Raw genomic sequence first — 25,301 nt, 5'->3', positions numbered from 1 at the left:
TCCTTGCTCCTCACTAACGTCTCCCATATTGTCCGGGAAGTAGTCAAGGTGACTGTTCAAATAGTGAACTTTCAGGCTCATTAAACATCGTAAAGTTTTAAACTTCTTTAACATTGTAGCTATAATAGAAACATAATCTGCGTCTTTTTCACCTTCTAAGAACTTTGTAACGACTTGCTTGATTGATACTCATGCTTCATTCTCGTTTAAGGTCATTGTGGATTCAAAGTTAACATCCAACATCAATACTGTAATGTCAGGTCTGGAAAGATGCCTTCTTTTAGTTTAGCTTCTGAAAGGTGTGGAAACATAAGAAATTAGCTGTGTTGAAATAGGATTTAAATCGTCTGGTGGTTCAGGAACCGGCAAATCTACACCACGCCCTACTGGTCGGATGGCGGATGGAAGGTTATGGTAGCTTATTACCTTCGTATTTTTCTAATTATGACCAGTAATATCAACACTGAAAAAGTAGCAATCATCTAAATTATTTATTTTTCTCCCTTCGTATCATGGGAACAGCAAATCTGAAGGCTTTTTTCTCCTTTTTGGACCATTTTCTCAAATCTTCCACACACACACAACATACCTTTTGCAGCGCCCAAGATTTATCTTGATCGCCCAATTTAGATCGAAGAAATGATAAAGTTTTGCACAAAGTCTTTAATGTTTAATCACAAATTTACCACAAATATAACAAACTGTCAACAGAATTTTTACAAATACGATTAGACATTGTACTGAGCACATGTACAGGAAACGGAAAAGTGAGGTTAGGTTGATAGTAAACAAATCACCATCTGTTGAAACAAAAATAGAATCGACCATTTTTTGCCAGAAAATAATGGTTTTTCAGCAGTGCTACCAACGTCATTTACATTCATTACACCTTTTTAAATTATTTTAACTATATAAAAGCTGTTACATATTTTTAAAAAATTGCTTAATTTAATAAATTTAACTGTAAAATGTGAAGAAATGGTGGGTGGTACAGTTATTTAAGTATCATATTTGGATTTCCCACCCTAAAACACATAAGAATAAGGTATTTTCAGCAAAAAATGTTTCCCCTCCTTGGTCTGTGTTATACAAAGACATCCTCCATAGCTCTGTTGCCTCCTGTGGATGCTCAGTGTAACTGAGGTATGTTACTACTGACGTCGGGCCATACGGAAAGAAAATGTTACAGCTAGAGCCAATGTTCTTAAACCATGATCTTTTACTCTGCTGGCAGTATTCGTTGATGTAAAATTAGAAATGTGCTGTATGTCTTACCAGTTACTTTTATTTCTGTTCCTCTTCCATTGTAGAGTGTATACTTCAGCTCTGTGTCCATGTACACGAGATTGGAGAGATCATCCAGCACATGATAGTAGCACATTTATTCAATTACTTTTTCTCATTCGTGTTGATAAAGTACTTCACCACAACACAACCTGAACGTGCTGCGGCCGTGAAGTGAGAAAATAACGGAAGCAAGTAATACGGCGATCGCTGTACGCAGTCGGCGAGAGCAAGGTTAGCGGTGTGAGACGGTTGCGCTACGGAAAAGTGTGAACACTGCCCTTCAAATTCCAGGAACAGCATCTTCAAAAGCCTTGGCGGTATAACAGGCCAGTCCCGTGTCACAGATGTGTGTGTGTGTGTGTGTGTGTGTGTGTGTGTGTGTGTGTGTGTGTGTGTGTGTGTGTGTGGCCTTTGACCTACAACCACATGTGAGACTCTTAGTCCGGTATTCGCGTCAAATGTCTTTATAAAAGACCTGGCCCGTCGTACCAAGGTCACGGCTTGTGCGCTACCGTACACAGCATAGGCCAGGCTAGTGATAGATTCTTATCTCTTTGTACCACACTCAGTTATGTTATTCTTAGTCACGTCACATGCCGAAATATATGTTCTTAAATATGAGGGACCAATCGCCATAAAATGTTTTCAAAATGTAAGTAATGTGATGAGAGTACTGAGTGGTATAGTGACAGTAGTAATATTATACGCACCATAGACAAAAACATAGACGATTAATCACTGAGAGCAACACCGCTGACGAAGATAAACCACTGGAACCTTGGATTTGGACAGAAACAAAATACAGTCCAATAAAATGGAACTAAGCAACATCTGCTGTAATGTCGCCGCAGGCTGCCACAATACGCTGTTTCACATCCTCTGGGGTTGTAGGCACATCACGGTACACGTTCTCATTTAACGTACCCCACAGAAAGAAGTCCAGAGGTGTAAGATCAGGAGAACGGGCTGGCCAATTTATGCGTCCTCCACGTCCTATGAAACGCCCGTCGAACATCCTGTCAAGCGTCAGCCTAGTGTTAATTGCGGGATGTGCAGGTGCACCATCATGCTGATACCACATACGTCGACGCGTTTCCTGTGGGACATTTTCGAGCAACGTTGGCAGATCATTCTGTAGAAACGCGATGTATATTGCAGCTGTTTGGGCCCCTGCAATGAAGTGAGGACCAATGAGGTGGTCGCCAATGATTCCACACCATCCATTTACACAGTCCACGGTCGCTGTCGCTCTACCTGTCTGAGCCAGCGAGGATTGTCCACGGACCAGTAATGCATGTTCCGTAGATTCACTGCCCCGTGGTTTGTGAAACCCACTTTATCGGTAAACAGGCAGAAATGCAACGCATTCTCTGTTAATGCCCATTGACAGAATTGCACTCGATGATTAAAGTCATCACCACGTAATTGCTGATGAAGCGACACATGAAACGGGTGAAAGCGGTGACGACGCAGTATGCGCATGACACTACTTTGACTCAGTCCACCGGCTCTCGCAATGTCCCGTGTACTCATGTGTGGGGTCATGGCAACAGCAGCTAACACACCAACTGCACCCGCTTCTCCTGTGACGGGCCTGTTACGGACCCGTTTGCGTGCTACGACCTACCTGTTGCATACAGTTGGCGGTAGATGTTTTGCAATGTGCGGCACGTTGGATGCTCTCTGTCCGGGTACCGTTCTGCGTACACCCTGCAGGCTTTAGCTGCATTTCGTCGACACTCACCATAGATGAGTATCATCTCCGCCTTTTCAGAGTTCGAATACACCATGGTCACAGTTCCTACAACACTACACTATCACAGACGTCTGGTAACACGGTGTGCTACAGTTGGTCTGCGTGCGGAGACGAATGCAGAATAACAATAGCAGCAAGCGCTACATGCTGACACTGCGACAGCTAGACCAAACCACAACAGCGCACTACAGCCACACTCTTAAACACGGTCGTCATCGTAAACATGTCCCTGCAGATGCTGCTCGCCGACCGTGGCCCGTGTTTGTTACAACACGCAACTGAACGACGGAGGTTTCAAGCGTCAACTTTAGGTTACAATATCTCCTGATGTAATTAACATTTTACAATGCAACAAACGGCACTGATTACGTATTTGTTTATATGTTCAGATGTGCTAACAAAACTAACGGGGTGCCATTTAAAAAAACGTAGGTTTGTATTAAAAAACATACTTCCGTGCATTTTTTTATGGTTTGTATTAAACAATTACACTAGCCCCTCTCCTCACGTTCGGTCTGTGGAATCGATTCGTTAATATTTGATGTGGTTTACGAAATATATCGAGCGGTAATGTTAGGTGACTCACCCTGTATAGTACAGCTCATGTAAACCAGAATAATTGAATTATATTGCATTACTGTAAAGAATATCTGCAAACACAATAAATTTTATTCATTTTAAGAGAAATAGGTAGCTGCGTAAAAATATGTCCTAGAAAGGCAAAGTTAAAAAGGAGTATAAGTTCAATTTTCACAGACATCATGGAGGATGTTAACAGCATACATTTGGAAGCTTTGTCGCTTCATTGAGAGGATTTATTGAATCCGTTGTAAATCTTAATTGAGATGGTCGATCGGAAATGTGAATCTTATCCCTTTCCAATTGGATTCGTGGGCTTTACTCTGAGCGCCACATCCCTAGGCCAATACATAAACCACGATATAATTTGACAGTGTTCAGAGTGGTAATGGTAAGATAAAAACCAATATCAATTTATTATGATGCCTTTATAAGCGGGTGACACATGATAGAGTTGATTACAGGTAAGGGCGTTTGGGAAAGTTTGCAAGAATATGATCCTCTGTGATAATTGCGGTACAGTGTTCTCAGGAGCACGGACGCTCGCAGACATTTGCGTGGTTCTTGAGGGTAAAATTCTAAAATTTCTATTGTTTCAGTCAGTTTCGAAACAGGAAGTTAAGAATTATTATTCTCGAACAATTCATATGTATGGACTTGGCACAGTCAACCCTTTCAGATCTGAATTTTCTCTGGAGGAAGCAGAATTTTTCTTTACACTGTAATGCTATTAGCTGATTCTTTAAACGATTTTAGATTTATGCAAAAATATGACCCGGTTTCAAAATATACTTTGTACACTTGGCTTCTTTTTATGGACTGAAATAAACAGTTTTGAAATGTTCACTGATGTCATTAGTAAACTGATTATTCAACAATTACCAAACAAAATAACAGCAAAAATTTTCATTTATACAGTGGGATACAACTAACCAACCACTTTCTTGTGTTCTAGCGGTCACAAGCTGCTGTGCACTGCTACATTTGCTCGTTGATATTTGTATAGTAAAGTCCTACAATTGGCAGAACTTTTACATGATAAAAAAAATTGAACATCTACAGATGTGTACATGAGGTTTCCTCTATGTAAAACCTCTTCTGTTGCGAATAAGAGGCAGTAAAATTTAATGTACACAGTTGTAGCCAGTTGGAACGAAAGAGTTAAGGTCAGTTACTTTGCAGTCATTTACTCTGCACGTAACCGGTAAGCTTATTTCAATAGTATTGGAAGTACATCGTTAATATGAACATCAGTGGCACCTTTTTGAGTCAACGATAAGAAATCATGTCCTTAAATGATAATACTTTTTCCGACGACATTGTAATTCCTTGACAGATAGCAAAGGACTTTAAACAGCTGTTGAATGGAATGAACAATGTATTGAAAGGTTGATATAAAATGAAAATCAAGAAAAGCAAAACAAGGACTAAGGAATGTAATCCAATTAAATTAGACGACGCTGAGGGGGATTAGAGTAGGAAACGAAACACAGAACGTAATAGGTGAGCTTTGTATTTTCGGTAGTAAAATAACTGATGATGACCGGAGCAGAGAGGATATAAAATTTTAACTGGTAATGGCAAGAAAAGTGCTTCTGAAGGAGAGACATTTGTTAATATCTAATATAGATTTTAGAGATGCGAAGTCCTTTCCGAAGGTATTTGTCCGGAGTGTAGCGTAACATGGAACTGAAACGTTGCGATAAACAGTTCAAACAAGAAGAGAAGGTTTTCAATGTGGTGCGACGGAAGAATGCTGAAAATCAGATGCAACTAGCGTGCAGGTATTGAAAATACATAGGGAAGAAAAGAAATTTGTGGCATAACTTGACTAAAGGGAAGGTTCGGTTTACAGGACACATTCTGAGACATCAAAGGGTCACCACTTTAGTATTGGAGGAAACTGTGTGGGGTAAAAGTCGTAGAGGGAGACCAGGAGATGAATACGGAAAGCTGGTTCAGAAGGACGTAGGCTAGAGTAATTATTCGGAGATGGAGAGACCTGCACAGATTAGGGTAGCATGGAGAGAAGCATCAAACCATTCTCCGAACTGAAGACAACTAAAACAGCTTGGTAACACCCAGGATATCTATTGAGTTAAGAACTATAAATACTGTTGGGAAGTTACTCATATACCAATATTATTACTATGACACAGATGGCCTGTAATGCCGTACTACACCGCTCAGTGTTTGGGACCTTTTAGACTGAAATTTCACGTTTTTTCCTCCTATCTTATAGTAAAGAAAGTTTTTTTGTATGGATGTACAAAACTTCTCTACAGATCAGTCTTACTCTTCCTTGAGAACTAGATATGTAAGTTGGTGTCCTGGTGGGATTTAGCGACGGTTGATGGGCAGTTATACATCCTCCATGTTTATGGTGTGTAGAACATTTGGGTGTGAATCTGACTGCAATGGTTCAAAAATGGTTCAAATGGCTCTGAACACTATGGGACTTAACATCTGAGGTCATCAGTCCCCTAGAACTTAGAACTACTTAAACCTAACTAACCTAAGGACATCACACACAGCCATGCCCGAGGCAGGATTCGAACCTGCGACCGTAGCGGCCGCACGGTTGTGCCATGGTAAGGATGGATCTTCGCCAGCTCCTCGATTAGGCCTGTGTGAGAGAGTGAGGAAGAACAGGTTGAGCACAGTATTTCGACATTGTTCTGTAGCCGTTCACATTCATCTTGACTCCAGAACAGTGCAGGAAACACCGCCGCATCCTGGAATGGCCACAATTTCACAGCACAACGTGGAAAAAATACAATCCGAGTATTATAGTCGTCGTACAATACCGTATGCATGTCCCCTTGGGAAGAAAACCGTTCTCAGAGGGGTACTTTGCGTAATTTTGGCCGTTATTCTCGATTGTTTAAATCTACTGGCCATTAAAATTGCTGCACCAAGAAGAAATGCAGATGATAAACGGGTATTCATTGGTCAAATATATTATACTAGATCTGACATGTGATAACATTTTCATGCAATTTGGGTGCATAGATCCTGAGAAACCAACATCCAGAACATCCACCTCTGGCCGAAAGAACGGCCTTGATACGCCTGGGCACTGAGCTTGGATGGCGTGTATAGGTACAGCTGCCCATGCAGCTTCAACACGATACCACATTTCTTCAAGAGTAGTGACTGGCGTATTGTGACGAGCCAGTTGCTCGGCCACCAGTGACTAGACGTTTTTAATTTGTAAAAGATCTGGAGAATGTGCTGGCCAGGGCAGCAGTCGAACATTTTCTGTATCAAGAAAGGACCTTACAGGAACTGCAACAAGCGGTCGTTCAATACCCGGTTGATATGTAGGGTTTCGCAGGGATCGAATGAAGGGTAGAGCCACGGGTCGTAACACATCTGAAATGTAACGTCCACTATTCAATGTGCCGTCAATGCTAACAAGAGGTGACCGAGACGTGTTACCAATGGCACCCCATACCACCACGCCTGGTGATACGCCAGTATGGCGATGACGAATACGTTTCAATGTGCGTTCACCACGATGTCGCCAAACACGGATGCGGCCATCACGATGCTGTAAAGAGAACTTGGATTCATGAGAAAAAAATGACGTTTCGCCATTCGTGCACCCAGGTTCGTCGTTGTGTACACCATCGCAGGCGCTCCTGTCTGTGATGCAGCGTCAAGGGTAACCGCAGCCATGGTCTCCGAGCTGATAGTCCATGCTGGTGCAAACGTCGTCAAACTGTTCGTGCAGGTGGTTGTTGTCTAGCAGACGCCCCCATCTGTTGACTCAGGTATCGAGACGTGGCTGTACGATCCGTAACAGCCATGCGGATAAGATGCCTGTCATGTCGACTGCTAATGATACGAGACCTTTGGGATCCAGCACGGCGTTCCGTATTTCCCTCCTTAACCCACCGATTCCATATTCTGCTAACAGTCATTGGATCTCTATCAACGCGAGCAGCAATGTCGTGATACGATAAACCGCAATCGCGGTAGGCTACAATCCGACCTTTATCAAAGTCGGAAATGTGATGGTACGCATTTTTCCTCCCTACACGAGGCATCTCAACGCCAGTCACCTGGTGTTTGTGTATGAGAAATGGGTTGGAAACTTTCCTCATGTCAGCACGTTGTAGGTGTCGCCACTGGCGCTAACCTTGTGTGAATGCTCTGAAAAGCTAATCATTTGCATATCACATCATCTTCTTCCTGTCTGTAGAATTTTCCGTCTGTAGCACGTCATCTTCGTGGTGTAGCAATTTTAATGGCCAGTAGTGAACTTACAAACTTAACGAAAGTAACCACCTCAGAGTTTGACAACAAACATCAAAAGAACACACAACACGAAAACTACCCTAAAGAAATTCGTGAAGAACTAAGGATACGGCTGCAATTTTGGTCAGTCATAACTGAGAGCGGTAAATAAATTTCGAATTTGGTAGTGATAATTACGTAACATGACGTCTTAATGAATGTGAACACAGTTTACGTAATTGACAGCTGTCAAAATCAAACTTTCCGTTGGTAGCTTTGCTTGCACCAATAGCGAGCGAACAGCTTTGCTATTACTGGCCGGCGCGGAATTTCATGGCGGACGCCGCAATTTACACGAACTAGGACATACCACAATCAGAACATGTAAATACGCCCGATAAAACACTGTCCACATACATGAAAATACACCCTGCAAAAGAACACCTAAAGCACACGCAGTAACAACAACAAAACAAATTAGTAAATAGAGAAAACAAACAGTGACAGCTACTGTTAAAGGTGGGTTCAAAAGCGATAACACCGATTTACGAACGATCTCTACAGAAACTACCTTTGTTTTTCATGAAAGTAAATACTGAGGAAAGTTAGTTACAAAAGGAAAGGAAATACAGCTCAAACAGTTTGAAATGCTCTGTATCTTTATAGTGGAAGAACGCTTGGCGTTGCAGCTTATCTGTTTGTAGCGTAATTAATGTAGCCTTCATCGGTCATGAAAATGACATGGAATTATTATTCTCCGTGTAATTCCTTTGGTGACAGACCGGTACGACGTGGTTGCTCTATGTACGTCCAAGTTCGTATGCGATAGATTACAAAATTCCATGGTAATATGGAAGAATGATTGCCTGTCGAACGCGCGGGTCGCTAAAATATATATCGAACGTGCGACTATATGCCGATCACAAGTCTATGATGGCTCGAATTATGGTAAATGTTTAGTGCGTAGTCAGGGGAAGATAGTCTATTGTTTCCGTCGTGAATAGCAATGAGCGCAAGCGTTCCAATTTCTAGCCCCATTAGTCTCACATGGCAACATCTAATTCCACAGTAATACAGTGTGGAAAGCTATATTTGTTCCAATACCTACATTTCCACAACTTGGGGCTGAGTGGAAAAATTGACCCTTCTGACACTCTCGCTATTTCTTAGAGACATAGCAAGCGTATGTGCGGGTTATGGAAAAAAGAACTGTTGCCGGCGGCTTATACAACACGAGGAATAGTGCTTGAGGATGATGTCACTGACGAGAAAAGTAAGTAATGTTACTACTTTCATTTGTAATTAACTGTAACTTTGTTATATTTCGTCTTTTGTTGTTGCTCTAGTGTACACGCAGAAACAGTATCCATAACTCGCTGCACCAGTCGTGTGGTCGACAACGAGTCGAACGTTCGATATACGAGGTCGTTAAGGTTCGCAGGTTCGATGGCCAGTAATTCCTGGTAATTACTCGTTCCATACATGAAAACAGCGCCACACATCACAACTAGTTTGCGAGTCTCCACGGCGACAGTTAATGTTTTAGCGCGCGCCAAAGTTTATTAAGTTGAACATGAGACAACAAATTGAAAGTGCATTAGTTGGAGCAGTTCGGGTAGCTGCAAACAGTTCAGCTCTCACAGCAACTTTCAAAGTCCATTAACGCCAGCATTGCCACTGTTGTTTGAAGGATTCTACGAAACTCATAGCACTCACACAGTCTAACACTTTTTATTTCATAACGTTCACGTTGAAGTTTAGTTTAAGCCATAGCCGAAAAATAAGAATGCGGCCATGAATTTTCGTGTGATTACTAGCTCTGTTCAAAAAGTTCCGTAACACTCGTAAAATAGTGCCAGTGGTGTGTTGGAGCGAAATGCGATTGGCATCCCTGCACACACCTGTGTTTAGGGTGTAAGTGCCGGAAGTTCCTTTGTTGTACGTCTTTTAGTTATTGTTCAGTGCTGTATTGAGTAGAACGTTGTGCCGCACAACGATGACAGAATTAGAGGAGCGAAATGTCTTTATCAAATTTGCGCGAAACTCAAGAAAACCTGCATGAAGACACTAAATCATGCAGGAAGCCTACGGTGATGACTGCTTAAGCCGTTCTCGGTTTTACGAATGGTTTACAAAGTATAAAAATGGCCGGACGGATGTTAAAGACGATCCTCGCTCAGGGCGCCCTTCAGCGTCTACCGACGACGCTCGCGGTCAGGAACGTCAACAAAATTGGGCATGCCAGTCGAAGACAAGACTGTTCCGAGAGGTTGCAGAAGAATATAATATATCACTTGGATCATATTACGAAACCCTGAGACAGCATCTTGGAAGTATCGTTTTGCTGTTCGTCCCAAGGCTCATGAATCAAGAACAGGAAGACCCTCGCTTCGCAATCTGAAGAGCCTTTGGATCGCTCAAATGAGAAGAGAATCATAACTGGTTATAACGCATGAGTCTGTAGTTATGATATTGATATCGAGGTTCAGTCTTCACAATGGATCGAAAAAGATTCTCAGACACCAGTTAAAGCTCGTCAGGTCAGGTTAAATGTCAAAGCTATGCTGATAGTTTTCGTTGACTTTGACGGATCTATTCATCAAGAATTCGTGGCGCAGGGACAAACTGTTAATCGATGATACTATCGGGACGTCTTGCGACGGCTGCGTGAAAATGTGAGAGCGGGCAAGATGTGACGACACAGTTCATGGCTCTTGCATCACGATAGCGCACCAGCACATTTATCCCTGTTGGTGCGTGACTGTTGCATACAAAACAAAATCACTGTACTGCTTCACCCTCCTTACTCTCCAGACCTGGCCCCTGTGCACTTTTTTTTAATTTCCAAAGTTGAAAGCCCCTTGAAAGGCAAAGACTTGCTACGATAGGCGAGATAAAAGAAAATTCACAGACGCCGCCTTGAGCAGTCCAGCTACAGGCGAACCAAGACTGTTTCCGGAATGGAAACGCCGTTGGGAGCTGCGCATCTAGTGTGAACTAGAATGTTCCGAAGGAGACCATGTGCAATAAGGAAAAGGTAAGCGTAAACGAAAATTATGGCAACTACACCTACCAATTCATGGGATATAGCAGGAGAAACCATGGAGGTAGTGACCACATTCAGTTATCTCGGTTCCCAGATCTCTGCTGACGGTGACTGCAGCCATGAAATCCGGAGACGCCTGTTGCTCGGTAGACAGGCGATGTCAAACCTTGACAAGGTTATAAGGTCCAGAGATATAACACTAGCAACAAGGATCCGTATTGTGAGGGCTATGGTCTTTCCAGTTGTGATGTATGGATGTGAGACCTGGACCATTAGAAAGGCTGAACGGCGAAGAATTGACTCCTTCGAATTGTGGTGTTGGAGGAAACTTCTTAGAGTTCCATGGACTGCAAAGAGAACCAACAGATCAATATTGGAGCAAATTAAACCAGATTTCTCCCTGGAAGGTCTAATCTTAAAACAGAAGCTGACCTACTTTGGACACACAATGCGAAGGCATGCCTCGCTGGAAAAAACATTAATGCTGGGGAAGATTGAAGGAACTAGAAGAAGAGGACGTCAGAGGATGAGATGGATCGATGGCATCACAGAAGCAGTGTGTTCCAACCTGGAAGGTCTACGGGAGAAAGTGCAAGACAGGAAAAAGTGGCGTGATTTGGTTCATGGGGTCACGAAGAGTCGGAACCGACTAAACGAATAGAGAGAGAGAGAAGCGTAAAAAAATGTTATGCACAAAGTTCCGGAATTTTCTGAAGAAACCTCGTATGTCTAGCACGATTGCTCAAAACGAACACGCATATGCCACCACACCGCACACCTTCCGACTGATTTCACTGTTCGACTGCAAGTATCGATAGTGCTCTGGTATAACATTTCATATAGCAGTGCCGCACATTACATGTGGTTTCACACAGCGCATTACACAGAAACATAACAGGAAGTGGAACTTGGCATTGAATACTCACGTAAAAGGAGATTCATGTAGCAATATAAATACAGCAAAACATAGTTACGTTTCATATTACAGAACAAAACAAAAACAATATTTAGACCATCCAAGATATAGGCTGAGATCAAATGAAGTTCAAGAAAAGAAAATAGAAAAAGAAAAACATTATCTCGCATAATTAGCAATATCTTCACGACATCTACGGCCTATTAGTTAACGTTGTTGACCAGCTTGCGGTGGAGCCGCGTTCGATTCCCGCTACTGCCAGGGAGTTTTCATCGACAGTAAAACTTGAATCGGGTGAACTTAGCCTCGTAAAGCGATTTGATGAGCTACTTCACCAAGCAGTAGTGGCACCACATCTAACAGGACAATGACCGAGAGTGCGGTTTGCTGATGTTTTATACACATCCATACCGTGTCCACATGATGCCACTGAGTGACGTTTGACACGAAGGTCGTTCATCCTCGATTGGACCATCAGTAGGCCTAAAGGACGTACTTATTATTATTGTTATACAATATAAAGGGATGTCTAAGGTCACAGTATTTCCCGTCGCACTGGGCAATGTTAAATGTACAGTTCAACAGTTTTATAGACAATCATTGCTAGAATGTAGTGGGACTTCTGTTAGGAATAAAAACATAAATCTCTGCTGGGATTCCAGGAGGGGCAAGTTCCTCCTAGTACTTGTCACCGCTCCTCACTTTTCCTTGCGCTCTGGCGGACGCAAGAGGCCTGTGTTAGAAGGAGCATCCCCTCAAAGTCGGCAGCACACAGAGTGATAGTAGTCCGTGTTGTTTGTACGTCCAAATGTGCACTTCACAAACAGCTTTGCAGGGGTCGCAAATAGTACTCGTTTTACCTCTATATTTTCCTCCCTTCGCTGTTGTATTTGCGACTGGTGCGAGGGGATAGTATTTTTTGGGTAATGTTCGTATGAGACTGATGTCAATTTTCGCCGATTTTCTGGTCGTGGTCGTTCCGAAAGACGCATGTGTTGAAAGCAAAGTAAAACCAAAGCATGCTGGTACAAAAGAACATGAGCAGTGCTCATTGATTTCACAGAATAACCAATATACTGTCCTTGTCTTTGACCACTTTGATCATGGACAACTCTGTACAGTGAAGTTAACCAATTGGGTATGCAACAGGTTATATTAATTTTTTGTAATGGGTTGCGTAGCCAGGAAAAGATTCAGGACAGGTTAAATGATGTCAGTCAAGTCTGCTTATAACATAAATTCAATTACTCTATATGTTCCAAGAAAATTTAAAAAGGGAAATGTGTAGGTTAGAGTTAGATATAGTGGGAACTGGTAAAGTTCGGTGGCAAGACGATCAGGACTTCCGGTCATATGGATACAAGGATATAAATACAAAATCAAACAGTCATACTTGAGGAATAGGTTTAATAATTAATAAGAAAATAGGAATGCGGTTAATCTGCTATGATCAGTATATTGAACGCGTTATTGTAGCCAAGACAGATACAAATCCAATACTACCACAACAGTACAAGTTTGCATGCTACATAGTTTCGCAGGTGAAGAAACTGAAGAAATGCATGATGAGATAAAAGACTATTCAGATAGTTAAGGGAAATGAAAATTTAGTAGTGATGGGGTAATGAAGTTCTGCAGCACGAAAAAAGAAAAAACGAAAATTAGTGGGTGAATACAGACTGGGGGAAATCAATAAAAGAGGAAGCCGTCTAGTAGAATTATGCGCAAAGCATAATTCGAACACCGCTGACAATTGATTTTAAGAAACATGAAAGAAGACTGTACACTTTAAGGAGACCTGGAGACACCGGAAAGATTCAGATTGATTATGCAAAGGTAAGACAGAGATTTGGAAGCCACATGTTAAATTGTAAGATATTTCCAGGAGCGTATGTGGACTGTCCACAAATTATTGGTTCTGAACTGTTGATTAAAACTGAAGAAACTGCACAAATGTAGGAAATTGAGGCGTTGGGACCTGAATAAGTTGAACGAACTACAAGTTGTTAGTTTCGAGAGAGCACTAGGCAACGATTGACAAGAACAAGGGAAAATAATACAGCAGAAAACGAATGGGTAGCTTTGAGAGGTGAAATAGTGAAGGCAGAAGAAGACCAAATTGATAAATAAATATGTCCTATTAGAGACCGTTAACTAATACAGGAGACAGTGAATTTAATTGACGAAAGGAGAAAATATAAGGGTGCAAACCTACGTATATAACACTCTTAGCTTTGAGAGAGATTTTTACAGTGTTAACTGGAATACTCTCTTCCAAATTCTGAAAGCAGCAGGGGGTCAAATATCGGGAGCGAAAGGCTATTTACAACTCGTACAGAAACCAGACGGCAATTATAAGAGTCGAAGGGCATGAAAAGGAAACAGTGGTTGAGAAGAGAATGAGGCAGGATTGTAGAATAACTGATTTTGAGACTGTACACTAAGCAAGCAGTAAAAGAAATGAAAGAAAAATGTGGAGTAGCAATTAGAGTTCAGGGAGAAAAAAAATTGAGAAAAGAAGAAAACTTTGAGGTTATCGAATGACATAGCAAAATTGTCAGAGACAGCAAAGGACTTTGAAGAGCAGGTGAACGGAACGGACAATGTGTGCAAAGGAGGATGTAAAATAAATATCAACAAAAGAGAAACAAGGATAACGGAATTTAGCCAAATTAAATCAGGAGCTGTTGAGGGAAGTAGAATAGAAAACGAGACGCTTAAGGTAGTAGATGAGTTTCGCTATTTGGGCAGCAAATCAACTGATCGCGCCCGAAGTATATCTGTTTAGAAGAACAGACTGATTGATAGTACACATTGTGAGACATCAAGGGACAACCACTTTAGTACTGGAGGGAAGTATGGACGGTAAAAGTAGTAGAGGGAGGCCAAGAAATGAATACAGTAAGCAGATTCAGAAGGTAATAGTTGCAATATTTATTCGGAGATGAAGAGACTTGCGCAGGATAGAAAAGTATGGAGAGCTGCATCAAGGCATTCTTCGTACTGAAGACCACAACATTCTCAGTGAAATTAACAACGAACAGACAGAGAGCATAGTTATTTCAGTACTAAATTGAATTAAGAAAGAATGACGCTAATACCGTGGGAGGTACCAATTTTATCCGGGAAACTGCATGGACAATAAAGCACCAAGATTCTTATCTGTGAAGCTCGCGAATTCATAGTGAACGATAGAGTATTACACTTCACAATAAATCAAGTCGGCAGCACATTTTCTCAACAACAGCGAAGTGTCCCGAGTAACACCATATGGCCACCAGGAACCGACTTCTCAAAATTACCTCTCCAGATTTTAGACTGGTGCTCATTGCTCCTCATTTCCTGAGTCTTCTCCATTTCAAAACTCCACGTGCAAGGGAGCATTCTATGGTACTGCCAATATGATGGGTGAGATGTGTTGCAAAATTCACGAGAAAGCAAGGGAAAGCACATGGAACTTCCCCTTTTGCATACCAGGCACGTATTTTGAACACGAATTTGGTAGTGTGTCCCGCACCGACGTAATCACGTCACAAGACTGTGTCTTCAACATTGGTCTGTCTTCCACACCAAGAAAACTCTCAAGAGGAACACAATATTATTGGCTGATCCAATTTTTAGAGTGAACAAAACTATCTCATGCTGGCCAGATGCTGCCACGGCATCTTGCTCTTTCAAGTACGTGCAGGAGGGAAAAACTGCCATGCTCCGTTATTCTCCGGAGCCTGTGGATCGCCCGCAGCGTTCACTAATGAAAGGGTGTGCACGCACCTGCCCAGCGTTCAATATCAGCAGATCAGGTCGAAAGCAACTCCCATAACACTGTCTGTATCCCCAATGGAGACGCTCTTGACATAATCAAATTCACAGACTGACTTCTGCCGACAAAAGAGGCCACAGAAACGTGTCCAGTTACATACCACCCCTGCATGATGAGCACAAGGTTGCCCGACCAAGCACACCGCTCCAATGTACTGACTGAAGTAACTGCGAAAAAGGGGCCAAATAAATTAACATCGAGTACCGATATATTACAGTGAAATCACATTGTAACACATCACACAGAGTGGTCACAATACTTGTGGCTGCGACGAAGGTCTGTAACGGGAATTGCTACTTCGGAGGTTTGACACCTCTAGGCAGCTAAGACAAGATTACTGTTCTGGAGGTGAATCGCTAGGTTTCTTAGTAGACCTTGAAAGAAATGTAGCTATGCAGTTTTTCCCCTTCAAACTCCTTGATGCCGATGAAAAATCCTTTGGGTGAAATGAGCTATTGGACCAACTCGCACCATGGCCCCTAAACCGTAATTCGTCTCTCCTTTTTCCTGGCCTTATTTTACGGGGTGGCATGTTAATTTGGATTTGACAATATTAGATGGTAGTGCTGGCTGAGCTGGATGCCCTTCCCATCGCTCTGCCCCCACTTGCCTTTCTCCACCTCCAAATTGGACTTTTCTGAGCTGGCGTAAACTGTCATTGATCTGGTCGTCCGTATTAGTACGCAGGTTTGTCCGCTGTGTCATACTATTATCTTACGTTCGAGTATTGTGTGTCTAATGCGAAGGCCTGCACGAGATCTCAATAGGACTGTTTGTAGGAAGCGATTTTATAATGTCAAGTCCTGCATGTGCGTGGTCAATGCTTGGTGCTGTGTTCCTTTGTTGTTTTAGAAGGTCCCTTAACGTTTAAATTTAAGAATATAAATGTTATTCAGTTACTTATTTACCTTGTTGCACAAATGAAATGTACAGTAGTATCAAATTGCTATAAAATATGATTTCTGAGATCCCCTACTATACCCGCAGGACTGGACAGATAGTTTAATTTGTGGAAAGGGGCCAAAATGAGTGGCTGTCAGTTGCACTCGAACATACTACTTTATTCATTTGAAAAATATTAAAAGAATAAAGAATACATTAAAAACAGGGCAAGCCAAACATTAATTTTAGAACTTAATTCCCACCTAAATGCGCCATTCAATCTCACACCTCAAGGGCAAAAGAACTTTAATTTAAAACCGGCTTAATGCCAGTCACTTAAGACTCAAAAACAAGAATCTGAATTTTAAAAGGCAGATGGTCTCATCTTAAAACATTTCTCTAAATTAGGGTGAAGGCCTAAACAATCTCAGGCCTTAAGGGCGAAACAACTAACTTAAAATCGCCTGAATGCCAATAACTGAAGGCTAAAAACAGGAATCTGAATTTTAAAAGGCAGAAGGCCTTATCCTAAGATATCTTTAAATCAGGCTGAATGCCTAAACAATCTCACGAATTAAGGTAAAAACAACTTTACTTTAAAATCGGCTAGAAGCGATGCATAAACAAACAACAAATAAGAAAAGGCAGCATAGCAAACGGCGCTCAGAAGTTTGCAAGGGTCAGCCTGGAATTCAAACACTAACGCTCGCTTAAGTGAGACAGGCTGTCGGCTCAACAATTCTCAATCCGACGGTAGCCCAGCCGACAGACAGTCAACGGACCAAGCGACAGGTAACTTCCGCTTCACCCGACCAGCACACAACAGGGAGTTCAATGAAAGAACCCAGAAGATGTCAGCACCTACAACGAATTACACGTTCAGCTGTCAAGCTACACTCCGTGCTGGACACCCACAACACGGCGAGGAAAACACACTGCCTGAATTTACGTCAGCGGCCAAGGCAAGTAACCGGAACGTTAACGGCACCAAGGCAGAAGATTCCGCTGGTGCACTTAAATTAAAAAATAATCAAGTTAAGCCAAACTCCACAGGACGGCGGCTAGAACTTCGCCAATTTGAAAACACACGTTGTTGCTCCCGGGAATGTCCCGACAGCCCACAACGAAATTCAGACGACACAATGTGAACACTTGGGGCTGACTGGTAGATTAAGTAAATACTCAACTTTTGTGTCCGGGATCGGTGAACCACGGACCTCACAGCAATGGGAATAGCACCTCACACTCCAACTCTGCGTTGACGCCGCCAGCGGGCGCCGTCCGAACGACGCGCCACGGAAACTTCCTCGCTGCTCCACGCCAACCGACCAACTGCCCAGGCCCGGAGACGGTGAAGGACAAATATGCGTCGGGCGATGCGACGACCAACCCAACGACCAACCCAACGACCAACCGACGGTCGTCCCGCCTCAATCTCCCTTCGTCGGACAGAGCATGTGTGTCGCCATCTGTCGGCGAGCACTGGCTGTCAGCGCCTCATCGGCGCTCCGTCCCCGGCTTCACTTCCGCTGCCGTCTTCAACTGACTGGACTGCTGGTCTGTCCCGAACTGGCTGTCGGACCCACGACGACCCGGAAATACTATTGGTCGCTCCAAAGATGGTACGACTGTGCAGTTATCGATAAGCGCAGCTGCTGTCGCTCACGGGCAAGTAAGGCAGGAAGATAGTGACGCCAGTAAATTGAATAAGAAATCGAGGTGGCAGTACCGTAATAGAAGATGACAAGCAAAGGGAGTAAATGCGAACCGTGTACGGCTCAATTTCTTGTGTGTGTGTGTGTGTGTGTGTGTGTGTGTGTGTGTACAGTTTTTTAACGTTTCTACACGTTTTAACACATGTGTATACAGTTTTTTAACCTTTTTACACGTTTCAACACATTCGTCTCACTAAACTGCAGTGTGAGTGCTGAAGTTCGATGCCGTGCACCCAGAAGATTGTACAGTGCATCTCAAAAATCTGACAAATTTCTGTTTATGCTAAGCAACACGAATGCGTGCTGAAAAGTAGCACCTCAGATTTATTTTCTTCTGTTCCCATTATCTGTTGGGGTATTACGTGTTATGTACATTATTCGGTTGACTTCCAACTTCGCTGATTTAAGTTGGAACCCTATACTGCTACTGGTCAACTAATTATAGACAGCAATATGGTGTTATGTAACGTGATTACGTCGGTGCGTGACAGACAGATTGCTGAAATCGAGTTTCATTAACTCGAACAATTCATCCACACATGGAGAACCTACTCCTTCAGCTGCGACACCCGTAATAATCCGACGGCTTTGGTTTATGGTCAATTGTCATCCTCGATACAGAACCGACTTGGCTCCACAGATTTCCATCTGTTTCCAACATTTACATAGCACGTTCAGTGACTTCAGTATGGTAGTAATCAAGCGGCGCTAGCAGAGGTGAGGTTGTGCTTCCGTCAACAAAGTCCAACACACTGTAGTGGCGGTCTCAGCAAACGCTTCTTTCGTTGGAGGAATTTGTTCATCGTCAGGGTGTCTAGGCTGAGAAATGATTTTGTGGACTTTAAGAATAACGATGTAAAATCTTAATAAAGATTTTTCAATTTTTTAAAAGAAAGCTTTAAGAGTTTGTACATAAAAAAAATCGGATGTGTTTGTTTTCAGAATGCCCTCGTACAAGTAGTTTTTATGGTTTCACTTACGGAAAAAAAATTTGTATTTCGTCGATGCCGCTATTTTTATTCAAAATCGACGGCAGAGTAAACGTGGAGTAGAAGTTTGTTTGTAACAAGCAATTTGAGAATACAACTAAGATGGTTTTGATCACAATACTGCTAAGTGATGGCGAGAAAAATAAAGGCAGTAACTGTTGTAACTGTTGTGATGAAGTATTGTCCATAAAGATGTGGATTTATCACAAAGATAGCCGGCCGGTGTGCCTGTGTGGTTCTAGGCGCTTCAGTTTGAAACCGCGTGACCGCTACGGTCGCAGGTTCGAATCCTGCCTCGGGTATGGATGTGTGTGATATCCTTAGGGTAGTTGGGTTTAAGTAGTTCTAAGTTCTAGGGGACTGATGACCTCAGATGTTAAGTCCCATAGTGCTCAGAGCCATTTCAATTTTTTAATTAAACTTAGCTCAAATCCGCCGGTTACGACAGAGGCGTTCAGGAGATTTCACTTGGTTGAATAGTAAATTGCGCAATTAGATATCTCCTTCCACGTACCACCTACTGTTATCTTTCTATCCCCATCTACTAGGTCACACGGCATTGGCACAAAAGAGCTAGGTTCTACAACAGATCTGACCTTTTCGGTTAGGACTGAAAGGTAGGAAATTTCGATAGCAGTGTTTGAGTGTACACTAACACTATTTGGGATATGTCCTAACATTACGCACGTCACTCTTCGTTGACGGCCATATTTATCTGTACAGGTCCGAACTTCTGGGGTCGCATCAACCCTCAGTGGTCGCTGTGCAACAAGGGCCGGCGGCAGTCGCCCATCGACGTCGACCCGGACAAGCTGCTGTTCGACCCCCTGCTGCGGCCTCTCCACATCGACAAGCACATTGTAAGCAGCGCGCCTCAGCTCTCCGCGCACGTTTCAGCGTGTAACCGCAGACCCCCACACTAATTTAGGCTTGCAGAGTCAGAAATAATTTTTAAGTTCGTGATTCATATAATTTTGCTTAAAATGTTGGATTTTTTTCCTCAATAACTTATCCAGAAATTTTTCTTCAATATTCTACGTAATGTCCTATTACAAATTCGTTCCCGCATTTTAACGAAGCATCAAGATTTTCAGTATAGTTACTTAAGTTATGTCTACATCTCCATCTGCAGCTCCTCTAGCCAAGCCACTTTAAAGAGACAAGCGAAGGATCTTACTGTACAGTACCACATGTGATATGTGATTCTTGCCTGCTCCACCGCCCCCCCCCCCCCCCCTGCCATTAGTGCCTGTTCCATTCGCCAATTGCGCGCGGGTAGGCTGTAAGAAACCTCCGTATTAGCTCAGATTTTCTCGTTGTGGTCATTTCGTGAGAAGTATATGGCAGCCAGTAGTGTTTTGGTCGACTCTCTCAGAATATCGGTAGTAAGCCTCTCCGTGATAAAAGGATCTCCACTTCAGATTTTGCCAACGCCTCAGTCTTCACTGGATCATATCGATCTCTGCTGTTCATACAAACTGGAAGGCGCTGCAAACTGATGTGCAGTACTCAAGAGCCAAAGTCTCCTGGTGTTGCTGCTTTCTTATAGGACTCCACCTGAATCATCTGCAAATAGCGTCATGGACGTGCGCAGCTCGTGGTCTTGCCGTAGCGTTCTCGCTTCCCGCGCAAGGGGTCCCGGTTTCGATTCCCGGCGGGGTCAGGGATTTTCTCTGCCTTGAGATGACTGGGTGTTGTGTGTCTTTCATCATCATTGACTCGCAAGTCACCGAAAAGGACTTGCAATTTCGGCGACCTAAAACCCCGCATGGGGTCTCCCAGCCACCGTACGGTCATTTCATTTCAGCGCCATGGTAACTCCGACGTGTACTTACGTCATTTGCAGATTAATAATTACAGGTATTACGAGTCGTATGTTTTTGGTTGATTAGTACATCCAAGTACATGTGCCAAGAGCAAGCCACTGAAGCTTATTCTCTCCTGTGCAACAGGTCAGGTGTTAAAGTGTAGACACGTGGACGCAATGTGGTTAACCTATAACGATAGGCGTAGTCCGATTCGTGGTATAGCTGCGACCACGCAGAACACATCAGGTAGCAAATTATGGACTTGTTTTTGGGAAGACTGCTAGACACAGAGAAAAATCAACCGACATATTAATGTGTGTACATATTAACGAACCACATATAAAAATATCTGAACCCTTTACACCCTGTATATATTGTAAAAAATAATTGTCCTATCACACTTCCTAACGGAAGTCCAGAAATCAGCTTTACATCTGCCTGTTTTTTTTTTGTCTTTTTTTTTCGTTAAAAGCACCGAGCTGGGTTTTTTCTGCGGGGATTTCCTGAGTCAAATCATGAACCTGTTTTGATACTCGGTAAGCACGTATTTATGCAATCATAAGCCACACAATCTCAATACTTTACATTAGGTTATGTGATGATGCTTGATTTCGTAGGCTGATATTAGTTAAATCCCTAAATGTTTTTCTGTTTCTTAGTATATCTGAGATTTCATCAACAAATTCGCAAACTTATTTGAAGACACCTGATGGGCAGGGACCGATGACCGTCGCAGTCTGGTCCCTTTAATCCCACAAACCAACCAACCAACCACCTGATGGGCCTCCAGAGGTAGTTTTCAGAAGCGCCTATCTGGCGTCAAGTAGTAATAAAAATGACGAAACCATTTTCTAGCAAATTATCACCTGTCGGGAAGGTTCGCTGTTATCTTGAATGTTTTCGATTCTGTCACACTGATGGCCGCTTCATCGAGGTCACAAAGGTTCACCGTCATTCGCAGCGAACAACTGTAGTGAATAGCAAACTGAGATGAGCTTAATATCTCGCATTACTGCTGTTTCTCATTCAGTTGGATACCATAGTACATTTGTAGTAGTGCTTACTCATTTCTTGTGAAAACTACAGTTCTCGCCAGACATCATGATAGAACTTCAAAGTAAAATGAAGGTAAGTTTCCACTGTGCCTATCACACGTCGGTAGTATGATGCCACAACCGCCAGCTTCTGGCTGATTCAATACCGAAACCTCATGTTTTGCACAAGAGTAAAGCTTTACTGGTCGTTGAATGAATGGAAAAAGAATGACAGCACTAAAAAGCATTCCAGAATGAGATTTTCACTCTGCAGCGAAGTGTGCGCTGATATGAAACTTCCTGGCAGATAGCCCTAGGCTGTGGCTAAGCCATGTCTCCGCAATATCCTTTCCTTCAGGACTGCTAGTTCTGCAAGGTTCGCTTGTGTAAAGTTTGGGAGGTAGGAGACGAGGTATTGGCAGAAGTGAAGCTGTGAGGACTGGCCGGGAGTCGTGCTTGGGTTGCTCAGATGGTAGAGCGGTTGCGCGCGCGAAAGGCTAAGGTCCCAAGTTCGAGTCTCGGTCCGACACACATTTTTAATATGCCAGTAAGTTTCACTAAAAAGGAATATATGAACAAAAATGACTTATTATTGACAACCATCTTATCAAACACAAATGTGTGTCTGCTCAAATGAACAATGTGTTTTAAAACGCACACAGAATCAAGTCTTGTGACAGTTGACTTTTTATATTCCAATCATAATGGGTGAGTAGGATAGAACTCTATGGAATGAGTTATAATTCGATCTGTTTCGTTACTGTGCAGTCAGAAGCTGGCATACAATTTTGATGTCCTGTAACGTTCCTCAGAACCATTCAATATTAGACATAGAACTATAACAACAAAGATTTTGTGAAATAGTTACTTTGTACCCTTATAGCAAATACTGATGGGAAATGTAGTTTCGAGTTTTAGAAAATAAGAGAATCATTAATAAAAATAAGTTACAAATACAAGACTCCATGTTGTCACTGATAACTACCCACTGAACATCCAGCAATAGCGACGGGGAAGAATCAAACCCATAGCTTTGGCCCTCGGGAGATATTCTGTAATGAAATGATTGCGTTCCCTGCTGGAAACCATGTAAGAAAGGGTAAACGGAATAGCATAGGGGCATCACCCTATGGAACCTTGGTCTCAGTTGACACCGCTGGTGAAGGTATGGTCTGCGAAAGGAAAGGTACCTTGAACAAGCTCAGAGTCAGAAGAAGAGTTTTAACTCGTCCAGTACTTTCATGACAGTATTTATTCCTTTGAAAATTGCAAGATTGTTCATGAATTACATAACATACGTAGCTTTTTCTCTAAATCGAAATCGATTTAATCTTTCTCTGGTCGCCAGTTTCGTTCTTCTGTCCAACCGCTATTCTGCTTTTGCTCATCGCAAGAGCCTTCAAGTAGTTGATAAATGATCAATACTTCATTGGTTAGCAATAGCTTCACTATTCAGTTCGTTGGCTTTGCGGTCCTTCGGTACTTCCTTGAAGCGTTTATCGGAGACTTTGGGCCTGTTGTCCAATACACTGAAAACCAACCTCCTTGCTCGGGTGGTATCCATCCTGAGCGGATATCCGTTCAAACGTTAGCTGTCGTTACCTTATTGACTCCATACGCTGTTCATAAACTTCTGTACGTTCTTCTCTTCCGAGCGGTCTGTAACTTCTTGTTCGTCTGTTATCTTGCCACCTCCCCTCCCCACTGCCCCATTTTTTGTATAACTTGCCCTTCAAAAGTCTCGGCTTGCCTCAGTCCACAAATTCCTGTCTTACTGCGGTATTGTTAGGCATTGGGTTTTGATCCATGTTTTACGGTGCCTGGGATTAGCTTCTCTTGAAATTGCATTTGTCATGTAAAGGCCTTGTGACGTACAAAAAGGAGCAGTCATCTTCTCTCTCCCCCTGTCGTCGGCTTCTTTTCCGCATCATTACATTGGCATTTTTTCACAAACGTGTGTGAAACTGCCTATTTTTTCCATTTCATCGGTCTACAATGAGAAATGACGAGACGTTTTTCGGACGTTCGTTCCCTCTAAAGAAATTTGGAAGCCAGTTTCTACTGCTTGTTCGTTCAGCGTGTTCCTCAGTTCCATGATTCTCTCAGTATATTTCGACAGGATCACCAATTCACCGAACCTTAAACGTGAACTTTGTTCAGTAACTCTTGTCAGTCATCGGCTGACAATCTGTAACACGAAATGACTAGGACTGGGTTAACAGATGTCCTAACCCCATGGAACCTGTCTCTTCGTACTGAGTAAGTTTCATACATACGCCAAGTTGAAAATGCTCCAAGCGCTCACTCATCTTCCCGCTCCTCTTTCTCTCTCTCTCTCTCTCTCTCTCTCTCTCTCTCTCTCTCTGACGCGTGCGCACGCGAACACACACACACACACACACACACACACACACACACACACACACACGCACGCACGCACAAATACACACACCAAGCAACCTCGGTCGTGGTATTGACGACAAAATGCTTTGAAAAATAAAAACACTGCCACAAGGAAACTGGTATTATACAAAATATCCACGGGTGTACTGCCGGTCTACAGTGTCCAACGAGCACAATATTTCGGCGGTCATACATGTCGCCATCATCAGGTGAACAGACGGACTGAGCTCCTGTGAACGTACTCAGTCCGTCAGTTCACCTTGTAACGTCCACCCTCGGGCGTACGTTAACTCTTTAAAGCCTGTACTATGATAAGTTGACGGGCTTCACCTTATAAGAAAGGATTTTAGTACATATGTTGACCGCGTGTACCTAAATGGAAGCAAAACCGGACTTATATCCAGTCAGTAACAACAATGATACGTCAAGCAAGTATAAGTGCAATTACACATTAGGACAGGTAAGAAACGTACACTGCAGATGCTACTAATGGTTAATAATACGGTCGCCAGCCTAATTAGGCATTGAGTGAGTTTTTCCCTTGTACAAGTAGATGTACGTACAAGCATAACCACACGTAGTAATACTGTATTATATGGTGGATTTTAGTGCCAGAAAATTCCACTGAACTAAGATTTTCCCTTTTTGTACTAGTTTGAACAAGCTATAAATACACAACATTACACTGCAATGTTTACTACGAACTGCGTTTTGTCTATTGATCCGACTGAAATCGGACATAGGTCACCCTAGAAATAGCACTTTTGACACACACACATACAATGTCAATTTTAATAATGGTGAAACACTGATAAATTTAGGTT

General features: G+C 42.7%; 1 protein-coding gene across 1 annotated transcript in view; it reads left to right on the top strand.

Moving 5' to 3' along the window:
• Window positions 1-4,067: 4,067 nt before the first annotated feature.
• LOC124623107 (carbonic anhydrase-related protein 10-like) overlaps window positions 4,068-25,301 on the top strand; it is a 191,352-nt gene continuing 170,118 nt past the window's right edge. The window contains exons 1-2 of the mRNA XM_047148896.1: window positions 4,068-4,086; window positions 19,956-20,092. Coding sequence (XP_047004852.1) covers window positions 4,068-4,086; window positions 19,956-20,092 — 156 coding nt within the window. The remainder of the gene's footprint in view (window positions 4,087-19,955; window positions 20,093-25,301) is intronic.

Source organism: Schistocerca americana, chromosome 7, assembly GCF_021461395.2.
Source record: "Schistocerca americana isolate TAMUIC-IGC-003095 chromosome 7, iqSchAmer2.1, whole genome shotgun sequence".
Lineage (NCBI taxonomy): Eukaryota > Metazoa > Arthropoda > Insecta > Orthoptera > Acrididae > Schistocerca > Schistocerca americana.
The sequence above is the reverse complement of the archived record's forward strand: the minus strand, read 5'-3'. Positions and strand labels throughout refer to the sequence as shown.